At 52.8% G+C, this 13325-nt stretch overlaps 1 protein-coding gene across 2 annotated transcripts in view; it reads left to right on the top strand.

The window, feature by feature from the left end:
* The window catches only part of LOC132464474 (chromatin remodeling regulator CECR2), a 37537-nt gene that overhangs the window by 20045 nt on the left and 4167 nt on the right, over positions 1–13325 (top strand). Inside the window, exons 5-17 of one of the 2 annotated variants that reach the window (XM_060060866.1) lie at positions 753–836; positions 1391–1449; positions 1579–1739; positions 4561–4650; positions 4853–5003; positions 5664–5793; positions 5900–5937; positions 6050–6141; positions 6295–6421; positions 7776–8140; positions 8266–8415; positions 9109–9925; positions 10319–12254. In XM_060060866.1, coding sequence (XP_059916849.1) covers positions 753–836; positions 1391–1449; positions 1579–1739; positions 4561–4650; positions 4853–5003; positions 5664–5793; positions 5900–5937; positions 6050–6141; positions 6295–6421; positions 7776–8140; positions 8266–8415; positions 9109–9925; positions 10319–12254 — 4200 coding nt within the window. Of the gene's footprint in view, positions 1–752; positions 837–1390; positions 1450–1578; positions 1740–4560; positions 4651–4852; positions 5004–5663; positions 5794–5899; positions 5938–6049; positions 6142–6294; positions 6422–7775; positions 8141–8265; positions 8416–9108; positions 9926–10309; positions 12255–13325 lie in introns of both variants that reach the window. The other variant, XM_060060865.1, reaches the window with a different exon arrangement.

The raw sequence follows: 13325 nt of genomic DNA, 5'->3' as shown, positions 1-13325 counted from the left end.
TCCTTTCCTTTCTGGAACACCGTGAGAGCTCCGGACAGACAAATAAACGAAATGAGCTCTTAGAAACAAAAAATGAGCTCTTAGAAGCGAAAATCGAAACCTTACTTAAGCTTACCATCACCGCATAGTACATACACTCTACAGAAGCTAAAGTTAGTATGAACAGCAACATAAATATTAGCCTGGAGAATAAACAATCTTACATTAAGTCCGCTAAACACACAACTCCACATAAAACATATTTTTACAACATACCTTGTTCCAATTCTAGCCAGGTGCTTAACACATACAGGGAAATCCTTACAATCGCGAAGCGTTATTGATCTCTGACCGTCACATGTTATCGTCTGCTCCGTGCAAAGTCGTGGACTTCTGGTCCGGGAGTACCAAAATAAAAGCATGTAATAGTAAAGTAGAAATGACAATTAAAAGCATACAGGCAGCGATAATCTGTTATTAAAACCCCTTTTTAATAGTTAATTACATTCCTTGTTAATCAAGTATACAGAGTACTGTGTGTTTATTCGATTATTGCTACCAGATATGCTGTACTTGATTCTACGGTACCGTTTTGTGACAGGGCTGCAATGTTTCCTACTTGGTGACCTTGTGTCAGGGAGGCTGGGGGGGGTGTTTGCATTGTGTCCCCTCTGACACAAGTTTTAACAAGGCCATTAGAGGTTGATTTGTTGGTGTTCTGCTCTGTAAAAGAGCCTGTGATATTCACCTCCATTCCCATCGGTGCTCTACAGTGAACCGCCTGAAGGGAACCCACCGGAGAAGAAGAAGAAGAGGGGGCGGCCCCCGAAGAAGAGGGTGGAAGACCTCCAGCTGAGGTGACACTAGTGAAAGTTTGTCTCAACTCTGACTTTCCTTTTGCATTTCCGTCGTCATTTTGCCTCTTTCTTCCAATTGTAGCTCTCTGTATCTCGTTTTCTCCAGTGGATGTTTTATAGGAGGATTTATAGTTGGTCTTTCAGCAGAGACTTTATTCCACCCTGGAACAAGGACAGCCTTGAATCAGCCTTCTGGAACATACAATACATCTTATAAAATGCATTATTTAGTTAAGCAGAATAATTGGTAGAACTGTGGCACAGCAGCAGTATAGTTGTAGGGGTGCACACATTCAGTTTACTTATAGTCCCATACAGCATCATATACAGTGCCTGAAGATTAGGTTAATTGTATTATTCTTTTTCTTCTTTGTGTTTTGACAATTTGGAAATGGAACAATACTATAACTATTGCAAGAGGCAATCCATTGTCTTACTGTCTTAGTAAAAAAGTTACATGATAAGACTAACTAAATGAATAAATACAAATCTCTCCCTTACAAAGAAGTGAAGCTGAAGAGATCGTCCTCATCACATTAATGTTTGTGTTGCAGTGAGGCGGAGAGCGAGGTTCAGACTGACACCGCCCTGGACAGCCCCCCCCCTGGCACAGGTAGGAGTCTTAACCGCCAGACAAGGCCCCGTTTTCAAATGGGAGCCGTCCAACATTCCACTCGGTGTCAGTAGTGCAGGGCCGGGGAGGCGGTCACCTTGGACCTGAGGCTGTCTCTCCTCCCCCCAGACCGCCAGAGAGGCTGCTGGTCCCTGGTGTGCGACACGGAGCCTCAGTGGGTCAGTCTTGCGGAGAGCATCAAGGACAAAACCTCCCCGCAGGACCGCCATCTCCACCGCATCATCAGCCAGAACTTCCTGCCAGAGATCAGCAGCATGATTGAGCACAAGGTCGGTCCTGCCGCGCGCCGCCATTGGTCCTCGTCGCAGCCGTCTGTTTCCCTCGCTCCATCTCCCACTCTCTCTCTCTCTCCAGTGTTCTTGTCGTTACATTTTGAGAAAAATGTGTATAAATGCTCTTTACTTGATTAAAGTAGGGTCATGTTCAGTGCTGTTTAAAAGAACGGCGTTAACGCCGTAATTTTTTTCAGTAACGGGGTAATCTAACTAATTACTGTTTCCGTCGTTACAACGCCATTGCCTTTACTGTACATTAAATGCAGTGCGTTGCTATGAATCGATTGAATGAATTGCGTAATCCTAACGCACCCCTGGCTCCAAACACAAACTGCTAGTGAGGAGTTACTTTTTGGAACAAGTAGTGAGTAACTTTAACTAATCACTTTTTTTAAGTGACGTTCCCAACACCGTTCATGTTACAAATAGGAGTTTAGAGAGCTAGTTTGGGAGAGAGGCCACTGCAATCATGTTCTAAGTCATTCTCTGTATTACTTGGTTCCAAAAGCCTGGTTGCTGTTGAGTCACAACAAACTCAGGTTCAGACAGTCCAGGCTTTGAAGACTATCAGGAAGGAGGGAGTTCTTTCGGGAATTCTTGACTTACCGCTGTGAGTCAGGGAGCAGGAAGAGAAGCATGTGCTTGTCCTCCATGCAGCGCACCGATGAAATTTGGATCGGGTTCAAGGCCTTGAGCCAGATCCTGACTGGAGGTGGAGTAGACCAGTGCACAGCGTGTCTTTCACTGGCTCGGAAGTGATCTGCTGAAGCCCACCTGTCAGGCCTGTAGGACACCAACTGGTTATTATGGGAACTGGAATTATTCTCCTGGGAGTTACTCTCTCTTCTGGCTTAGTTTTTCCATCATATTTTTGATATTTATAGAAATGGAACTCGTCACTGCTCCATTACCTTTTCTATTTCCTTCATGGGAAATAATAAGTCTGCTGTCATTTAATGTGTTTTACCACTGTTCAGGTTCAATGTTTTAACATAAGGTTTGTGTTGGTTTGTGGACTTGCATTCCCCTCTGCTCATTTATAGCCAGCCCTTTTGTTGCGTTGCTATGGAAACCATTGAACTCAAGCGGTTGTGTAGGGAGCCGAGCTCTGCAGATAGGTGTCGGCACAGGGGTCACTCCCTTATTGTCCCTGGACAAATGTGTTCTTGTCCTTCATGGTCGCGTAGCTCCGCTGTAGCGCTTCCCACTCCCAGATTACCACCGCGCAACCTTCAGAGAAGCAGTCTGCTGAACGCAGCGCCTCTTAAACCCACTGGGGATTTCCGGGGACTATTCCCGGGCTCGTGCGATAATTGGAAGAACAAAATCAGAATCAGTATGCGCAGACACGCACGCCGATGCGCACGCCCTCAGATGCACACGAGGCCAACGCCCGCACCCTTTTGGGGTGCGGGCGTTGGCCTCGTGTGCATCTGAGGACGTGCGCATCTGTGTGCGTGTCTCAGGCTGCTGTCACCCACGGTCGGAGGAGGTCTCCTCACCTTGAGGCAGGACGGTGCCTCTTGATTGACGGCCTGGCTGTGCTGCAGGATTCTCCCCGACCTCTTAAGTGGCGACAGCAGAGGCACTCCATCTTGTGTGCGGGGGCAGGGGTAATTGTGTGTGTGTGTGTGTGTGTGTGTGTGTGTGATCGCACGTGTGGGGGAGGCTTGGATTGATAATGCACAGCGCAAGGGACCCCAGGACATGTTAAGACTAAGCCGAAATAGGGTGTGCTGTGGCGGTGTGGAGGAGGCTGGTGCGAGGTTACTGTAGCTCAGCTGGCCCGTTTTGCGGTGACAGGCCATCAGAGTCATCGTCCCTTTTGTCTCACTCTCCACTCACTCTGGTCCTCACTCCAGACCAGCAGTAGTTTTTCTGTGGCAGCCAGGGGCCTGGCTCTGACACGTCCCTGTGCTGCCGGCAGCGTCTGGCTGACAGATTTGCTCTCACTGATGCACCCTGACATGAGCCGCGGAGGCCAGGCCCTGATATAGAAAGCCTTTAAAGAGATCTACTTAAACTCCCTGGTGGGCGGCTCTCTCGCTCTCTCGGCCTCCTATATGCTATGTCCTCACCGTACAAGCATGAATCAGTCCCCCCTGAAAAACGCGGCGTTTTTTTGTGATTGTTGCGGCCAAAAATCCTTGATTATACGGCACGTTTTCTTAAAAAAATGAGATGAAATATGCGGCAAATTTATGCAATTTTATGCGAAGAAATTGCAGGAACTTGCAAAAATTGCGGGAACTTCCAATAAAAATGCGGGAACTTGCGAAAAATGCAGCTCTTCAAAGACGTTAACGTCGCGTAATTAAGTCACTTCATAACGTTCCCATGGCAACAAGGGGAAATGGCTGCTCTTGTGTGAAGTAAACGCAACATTTTTCAACTTTCTGCTAAGATATATGTGACTTTTTTGCAACGAAAATGCAGGGATTATGAAATCATGCAAGCCCCGCATATTGTGTGCGGAAATCGGCAATTTATGCGGTGAAAGTGCGGCATATTTGAAAAAATGCGGCCCCCGCATGAATCTGCAGACTTTGGCTGATTATGCGTTGAATTATGCGATCGCATAATCACGTTTTTCTGGAGGGTCTGATGAATTCTGAATGCCATCTGACATGCTGGCTTACACATGTTTGTATTACCGCATTAGAATTACTCCTTCAAACATTCAGAGATGAAGGCATCTCGGCATGTGCGGGTTGCCCAGGTAGACTGGCAGGGAAGGCCATCTCTCTGGGTGTAGACTCCGTCCCCGCTGTGGTAGCCAGGCTCAGCTTCTCTGCTGTTCTGTGTTGATCTACAGGAAAAGGAGCAGAAGCAGAAGCTTCTGGAGCCCTCACCAATCCGCGCATCCGGGCGCCACTCCGAGAAACGGATCCACCAAGAGGAAGAGGTGCGTCTCACAAAAATGCACTTTGACCTCATTGAGGGCGTCGACACATGAACTATGTGAACCATGACGTTTTTTTTCTAATTGTAATAAACAGTAACCTTCAATCATTCAATTAAATATCTTATGTGTGTAGTAACCTAACCTAACACTGGGTGGCAGGATGGGCCTTTGGATGTAATGTTTCCTGCATGTCTGCCTTCAGGACGACCTGCCAGCCATGGCCGAGGTGGACAAAAGGAAGGACGGGGATTTGGACCGGCAGCTCCTGTTGGCGGAGCAGCGGCGGGAGGACGAGCGCTTCCTGCAGGAGGAGAGGCAGAGGGAGGAGCTGGAGAAGGTCAAGGCCGTGGAAGGTAACGGTGGCGCCAAAGACGGATCTACACCTCTATGACGGGTACACCGACCCAGATGACCTTTGCAGTGGGATCAAGAACAGAACCTTTTGGAGTGGGCCCTCCGTATCCATGGGTCCTCACTGTATGCCTGTTGGGGGGGGGGGGGCGGCGGCGCCTCTGGCCGGGTGATTTATATGAGGGGCGCCCGGACTGAGAGGGGCAGTGTTAGCAGGGGCCTTTAAGCACAGTATCTCTTCGCCTTCCCTCTGATGTCATCTGCCAGGGTTAATGAACTGCTGATGGTGCTTCAGAGGAGCCTCATTAATGCGTTCGAGATGAACAGCAGGACCTGCTCTCTGTGTGGATTGCCGATGTGGAATCCTCCTTGAATCGCCTTTAATCCACACAGCAGGGGACTGGCAGCCCTCTCTGCCTTTCATGTTAAAGATAAAGTGTGTGTGGGTGTGCGTGCATATATATAGTGCTCTCCCTGTACTGGCCTTTTGATCAACTGATCCTGATAGAAGATGGCTGGCTGATAATTAGTCTATGTTGAAGTGGTGTGGGCCTGGTTGGTAATGGCTCTGCTCAGTACCCAGGGGTTCCAAATGGATGCTGTCCAAAAGCGACAATGCGTTTTAGATTTTAATGTTTGATCCAATACCGTTTTGTTTGCAGAACGAGCCAAACGAAGGAAGCTGCGGGAAGAGAAGGCCTGGTTGCTCTCTCAGGGTAAAGATCTGCCCCCAGAGCTGATGAATCTGGACCCTCACTCGCCCATCCGCAGGTCGCGCAAGACCAAGGAGTTGTAAGGAGCCCCTTTCATTTCAGCCTCTTCAGGGCATGTTTCTAAAACGCATTGTTTCCTCTGCTTTGAAATGGCTGGTAACATTGGCTGCGTGTCCAATTTTCAGTTATGAAATCGACGATGACTACACTGCGCTTTACAAAGGTAAGATATGGGTTATTTTTGTAGCTGTTGCACCAGGCCAATAACAAGACGGCTGTTGATATCTTTCTGCATGGTATGCTCTCTGAAGTCGTACCTGGTTTGTTCTCTCCAGTGTTGGAGACCCTCAAAGCGCATAAAGACTCCTGGCCCTTCATGGAGCCTGTGGACGACTCCTACGCCCCCAACTACCATGAGCTCATTCAGGTACGAGAGGCCGTCTAGTACAGACCAGCCCCACAGCAGCAGCAGGCTCTCATGTTTGTTTTGACTTCAGAAACCTCTGGCATGCTCTCCCATCGCTTCAGAAGGGATTAGGTCCTATTACCAGTTTGGTAATTGTGCTACTTTGTCATTTAGACTCCCATGGATCTGTCCACCATCGAGAGGAAGCTGAACGAAGGCGACTACATCGCAAAGGAAGAGTTTGTAACCGACGTGAAACTTATGTTTCAAAACTGCATGGAGTACAACGGGGAAGACAGCGGTGAGAGCGATTGGAACTGCAGCCTTCCTCACGTCCTTTGTGGGCGAAAAAAAGAGGATGTTGTTTTCTAACCTATGAGGATGTAGATCTTATGTACTAAAAGTGTGTGTGTGTGTGTGTGTGTGTGTGTGTGTGTGTGTGTGTGTGTGTGTGTGTGTGTGTGTGTGTGTGTGTGTGTGTGTGTGTGTGTGTGTGTGTGTGTGTGTGTGTGTGTGTGTGTGTGTGTGTGTGTGTGTGTGTGTGTGGGGCCAGGCAGGGCAGTCTTGACAGTGATTAATGGGGAGTGATTGAGCTGTGCTCCACTGCTCAGAGGGGGGTGGGGGGGGGGGGCTGGCTCCGGCCCTGCAGTGCCAGAGAGACATTCCAGCCCTAAGCCCCCTGTCTGGAGCCATCCATCCGACTCAATGCTCTCCCCAGGGGAAGAGGAGGAGGAGGATGGGGGGGGAGAGGTGGGAGGAATCTTTTCCAGAGGGGGCTGAAGGAGCCTAGGGGGTCAACTGACGCCCTTTGACCTGGTCAGCAGCAACGGCCCCTTCGTGTGTGTGTGTGTGTGTGTGTGTGTGTGTGTGTGTCATGCTGATCGATCAGTGGTGTGGAGTGTGAGGAAATGAGCTGGTGAGAGAATGTTTGTGACTGGAAGTGTTTTTCCTGGCTAATGCGGTCACATGCCACACCTCGGTGACTTCATAAGAACAGCAAATATTAAAGGTGTGTGGGATTGAGGGGCATCTAGCGCTGAGGTTGCAGAGGTCAACCAACTGAGTACCCCCTCCTCACCCCTCCCTTTCAAAAGATGTAGGAGACGCAATGGTGGCCTGTAGTGGCATGTTTTGTGTACTTCCAAAATGGTGTCATCGTCTCCGACAGCTTCCAAGTGTGAATTAATGAGGCTCCTTGATCGATTTTATAAATTCTATAAACACGTTATTTATGTTATGTTATTTATGTAAAATTATAGGTCATATCTTAGTAAGTAGGATTTTGATTCTTAATGTAGAGGGACAGTGAACCCAATTTATTTTTTCTTTTATACGTTTTTCATACGCATTAGTTGATTGTCCAAATAGTTTGCAATGCCATTTTGTCACTGTTACTCAAATGAGACTAATCAGAGAATAAGTGTGTGTGTGTCCTTCATATCCGTGTCTGAGAGAGGGTAAGGCTTCTGGGACACTTGGTATACCACCTTGGTCATTTAGGGTAACCATGCTCACAAGCGCGGTACGAAGAAATATCCCAAATGGGCCATGGTCCTGGGGATACCCACCCCACACCTCCGTAGAACTTGGCCCTAAAATGAATTATTCTGAATTTTGAGTGTCTAAATGAACTTGTGTGCCCGCCCTCCCCCCAGAGTACACCAACATGGCGGACTCTCTGGAGCGCTGCTTCAGCCGCGCCCTCCTGAAGCACTTCCCCTCGGAGGACGGCGACACGGACGAGGAGTTCCACGTGAGCGGCGAGGACCGCGAGCGCAAGGAGCGCAAGCGCAGCCGCGGCAGCAAGCAGCCGGGGCCCGACAGCCTGATCAGGGCCACGGAGCAGGCCCACCGCAAGCGCAGCGCCCCGGGGGGCAAGGGCAGCACCCCCCCCGCCGAGGAGGAGGGCAAGAAGCCCGGCCGGCCGCCGCCCCCGCCCCACTGGGCCACCGGGCCGCCCCATCACCCCCTGGGCCCGCAGCACCTGGGCGGCGGCGGGATGTACCGCCCGGGACCACAGGTAGCCCGCCACAGCGTCTCAATCCCGTCGTAATGCGCCCGTGTTCAGATCAGTACCGCGCTGAAGCAGCTTGGTTTATCACCCCCCCCCCCCCCTTAACTCTTTCATAACTGTTTTTCTGGTAGATGCATGGACCTCCTGGCCCCCACGGTCCGCCCATGTATTCCCAGAGGATGGTCATGGACCCCCGCTTTGCCTACTCTGCTCAGGGGGCTCACATACCCAGGCACGGAGACCCCGGTCTGCATCGCATGCCGCACAACTTCAGCATGCAGGTGCGTACCCCCAGGGCAGGGGCGGGGTTGGGGGGTCATGGGAAACACTGATGACCAAGGGCTTGAGGCCTTTTCCAGCTAATTTGACATGCTTTACTTCACGACACGGACAGCGTTGTTCAGGGGTGCAGCCTTTCCACTTTAATTGTAAATGTGCTTACATTTGCTATGCTATGAAGTACTATCGTTTTGGCGCTTGCAGATACAGAGAACCGATCTGCGTACTTCAAAATACCATAACAGTGGTACGTGTTGTGGGCTGAGAGTTGGAGGAAAGATGGGGGTAGTGTTATCGCCATGGGGGCCACGGCATCTTTGAGATGCTTTTTTTATTATGTGTATGTGCGTTATAATGAGCTCAGGTTGCTCTCTGTCATTAGTGGTGTCGGGTGGTTTTATAGAAGAAGATTTATGAGTACGAAATACATGAGCACAGTATCGGGACTGAGTTCGGCTATTTGTGAAGCGTCTTTGAGTATTTAGAAATCCGCTATAAATAACTGATCAATTACTATTATTATTATCGGTATCTGTGCATAACGTTGTTAGTTGGCCCCCTGCCTGGGGGTCAAAATGTTTTTTTCTTTAGATTGTGGGCATAAGTTGCTTGACCTAATAACTATTCTTTATGTTTGAGGTAGTAAGGAATACGTTTGGTGAAACTCGACTGACACAAAACATTTGTACTTTCAGCATCACCTGCGTGACGGTCTGCATGGGGGTCTCCGATACCCCATGGGTCCAGACGCCCACCAGCAACAGCCCCAGCACCAACAGCAGCACCCCTACGTCGGCCCCACGCACGGGCCCTCGCTAGGCCCGCGCCCTGTGGCCCTTCAGCCCGGGCCCCCCTCCGAGGCCAGCATGTACCCGACCCGGCAGCGGCCAGAGGGGCACACCATGCACCCCCTGGCCAACAGATACCCCATCCCCGAGGGCCCCCCGCAGCACAAGTACCCGGGCTTCGGGGCCCCCGGTATGGGCCTGTCCAACATGTGGCCCGGTATGCACCACCAGCCCCAAGAGAGGCCGCACGGGCCCCACATGCATGACCCCAACATGGCCGGCCAGCCCCATTACAACCAGGGAGGGGTGCCCCCGCCGCTAGGACAAAAGCCCTGGCCAGAGCCCGCCGCAGGATACCCCCACATGCCCGCCCCCAACGCCCAGTACCGAGTGCCCCCGGCCGGGAGCTCCCTCGGCGGCACGGCCCCCCAGCCCGCGCCGCACCCAGACGCTGGCCGGCGGCGGCTGGCCTCCATGCTGGAGAGCCCAGAGATGCTGGCCCTGCAGCAGCTGTCGGCCTCCTCCGGACCCCCCGCGGGGCCCCCTCGCCAGCACATGGGCACCCTCCAGCAGCAGAAGCCCGGGCCCCCGTCAGCAGTTGGCAGCGCCCCAGCATACGCCCCCCGGCCGCCCCCCCCTCCCCAGGAGGTTCAGCTGCTGCGGCCCGCCAGAGACAATGGGCCAGACAGACGGCCTCCCCAGCAGACGGACACGCCGCTCAGAGGTACCCCGCCACACATGGGCCACGTTACCTCCTCTGGCGTTTGTTACACTCAGAGTCTAGAGTGGAGAGTTTAAACACAGCCACACATCGGGGACACACACGTCTACCGTTTGTTTCTTCTGTGTTTATTTTTAAGGTTTCAAACCAAAAATATTCTTAATTTTTTTAACATGTTTGTGTCATGTCTTTGTTTCTCTTCATTGCAGTCATAATGAATATCAATCAAACCTATCTTCTGTCATTCATGTGGTTTAATGGAACAATTTACTGCTGCCGTTTCCCCTCCCAATTCTTTGGTTTGTTTGTTGGTGCTTGTGTTGCAATGTTACGGATATTGATTAACAGGGTATTTCTTTAACGCGCTCCATGCTTCTGTGTTCACAGGAGGATCAGCTGAATCTCAAATGGCGGCCAAACGCAACGACCCCACGACCCAGGTCTCAGCACAAATGACCTCTCTGTCCTCGGACCACGAGGGCCGGCCCCCGCTCGGCCCAGCAGAGTGTGGTCCTCCTGGGGGAATGCACGGCCCTCCAGGGCCCGGCTGGGGCCGAACCCCGGAGCGTCGGACCGCCCCGGGACCCGCGGCGGGCCGAGCCCAGGAGTCGGACTACCGGGGACAATCCCACAGCCACGAGGCCGCCCAGCCCGCCAACCCAGCCGCCGCCTCGGCCCGCTACGGCAGCAGCAGCAGCAACAGCAGCCCCGTCCACCCCAGCACCGCCAAAGACCCCGAGCACCCACACAGCCATCCCCAGCACCGCAGCCCTTCAGACCGGCCGAACGCACCTCAGCACGCCCCTGCGCCCGTACCAGAGAGGACCCCGCCACACAATCTGAACGGACGTCCTCAGAGCCGGGGACACCAGGACAGCCCCCAAACCCTCCAACAGCCACCCCACAACGGCGCTCACTACCTCACCTCGCCACAGCACCCCCCCCAGCACGCGCCCCAACAGACCAGCCCTGTGCACGGGATGCCCCAGGGGGGTCCCCGGCACCCTCCGTCCCAGCCCGTCCCTCTCACCTCTCTGCCCCCCAGCCACCCCATCCCCCAGCTGCCCCCCCAGTCGAGCCCTGCCGACCGCGGGGATCAGAGGCCCTCGGAGCCCTCTGGCCGACGGGGGGACCCGGGCGGCCCTGACTCCCCCCAGCGCAGCCTGCAGCCCGCGGACCGCGCCGCGGGCGCGTTGAAGCAGCAGTGCTACAGCCCCACGCCCCACCAGACGCCCCTGGCAGGCGGCACCCACGGGGGGCGGGCCGTCCCTCGACCCGCCCCGTCCGGCCAGCACCCGGCGATGCACCCCCAGGGCCAGGGGAACGGACCTATGGGGCAGTACGGCCTGGCCAGCCCCCCGCACGCACACTACGGCCATCAGAACATGGGCAGGCCCATGCCGCCGGCTGCCCAGCACCCCTACCCCAACCAGACCATGAACCCAACCCACTACCCGGCCTACCACCACCACCAGCAGGGAGGCGCCGGGTACCCCTTCCACATGGCGGGCCAGCAGCACCCGCAGGCCCACCCCAACATGTACCCCCAGTACCAGCAGCAGCAGCCCTACTACGGCCAGCCCCAGGCCCTGGCTCACGCTCAGCCCAGCGGCCGGGGGGGGTACCCCTCCGAGGACTGGCAGCGTGCTCAGTACCAGCCCCGCCACCCCATGGCCCCCGCCGCCTACGTCCCCATGGCGACCGCCGGGGCCACCGCCAGGCCCGTGGAGAGGGGCATGTCGCCGCGAGGGCCCGAGGCCCCCCCCGTGCCCCTGTCTGAGGCGGGGCCCAGGCCTCAGTCCGGCGGCGGGGACTCCGGGGACGGTAAAGAGCAGCTGTGTGGCGCCGGCAGCCCGGCCAGGCAGGTCCGGCCGGAGGAGAGCACGGAGCGGCCCGAGAGCCCCAAGGAGATCCTGGACCTGGACAGCCACAACGCGGCCGCCCGGCGCCGCAGCCTGCAGCAGCAGCAGCAGCAGCAGCAGCAGCAGCAGCAGCGCCAACCCACGGCGGCCGCCGCCCACCTGGCCGCCGGCTTCATGTACGACCCCCGCGCCGTGCACCCAGGGATGCAGCAGGGCGGGGTGCCCCCACCCCACATGCTGTCCCGGGCCGGCGGGGGCTCGCCCTACCCCGGTCAGCCTTATCCCAGTCCCTACGCCGCCCAAAGACCCCACCCGCACCTCATGGAGGCCCTGCAGAGGCCCCAGCAGCTGCCCTACTCCCCAGGGCAGACGCGCATGGCCGTGTACGGACACCCCCAGGGCGGGGGGCACTTCCAGGGCATGATGCTCCAGCAGAGGGGGCTCGCGCCCGACCACTTCCTGCACCCTGGGTAAGGTAGTCAGTATAGTCTTGAGGCACTTAATTAGAGCTAGTTTCGAATTAGCTGTGCATTTTTAACGGCGTGTACGTAGAACGCCTTCCATTTATTATGTAAATGCATACACGTATGTTGTAAACCATCTAAACTTTTCTTGTTAGTTTAGTCAATGATGCTCAATATCCTCATTGCAAACAATGACATCAAGGCAGTTACAATCCCCAGTAGAGGGAACTATAAGACCGGTTTGAATGAAAATACTTAATTAAACTTCAACAGTGTCTATCTGAGGTCAAACACGTTGAACTAATCTCCTCTACTTTATTATTATTTATTATGAATGAGGTGGGAACAAACTGCCCTTTGGAAACCGACAGAGACAACAAGGAAAAACTGATTCTTAAAGGAGACATATTATGGTGTTTTCCCAACAAGTAAAAATTTTATTTGGGTTCCAGAAAACATGTTATTGAAGCTGTTTGCTGGAAATAGCTTTTAGGAAAAGAAATCGTGGCTCCCGCTATTCCCCTCTTGTTTCAGTCCCGTCAGAATGCACTGTTTCTGGTGTCTGTAGCTTTAATGCAAATGAGCTGCTGCCCATTGACCAATGAGCTGTCAGACTGAACCACAGCATGGAGGAGAAGGGATGGTTGCCGTTAGCTGTATATCTATAGAATATAATATAATAATAATAATAATAATAATAATATTATATATGGGTATTTATATAAAAGTATATCTAATATGACGGCCAAAAGCTATGTGCGCCTCGGATGATATTATCAGTGTTTCCCCTAGAATTTTTTTTTAGGCCCGGTGGTAAGAGATGATAGTGTGATTTGTTATACATTTTTCACGGGATGCTAGAGTATTTGTTGGTTATTTCCATATAAAACACTTGCTTAGCCATCACAAGTTGATAATGATTCAATAAACACGTTATTAACATTAAACTAATTTTATTTACAATACACTAATTTTATTTACAATACACTCATTTTATTTACAATACACTCATTTTATTTACAATACACTTATTTTATTTACAATACACTTATTTGATTATGAACACAGTGAGCATGG

The sequence above is a fragment of the Gadus macrocephalus genome, chromosome 9 (assembly GCF_031168955.1).
Source record: "Gadus macrocephalus chromosome 9, ASM3116895v1".
NCBI classification, from domain to species: domain Eukaryota; kingdom Metazoa; phylum Chordata; class Actinopteri; order Gadiformes; family Gadidae; genus Gadus; species Gadus macrocephalus.
The sequence above is the reverse complement of the archived record's forward strand: the minus strand, read 5'-3'. Positions and strand labels throughout refer to the sequence as shown.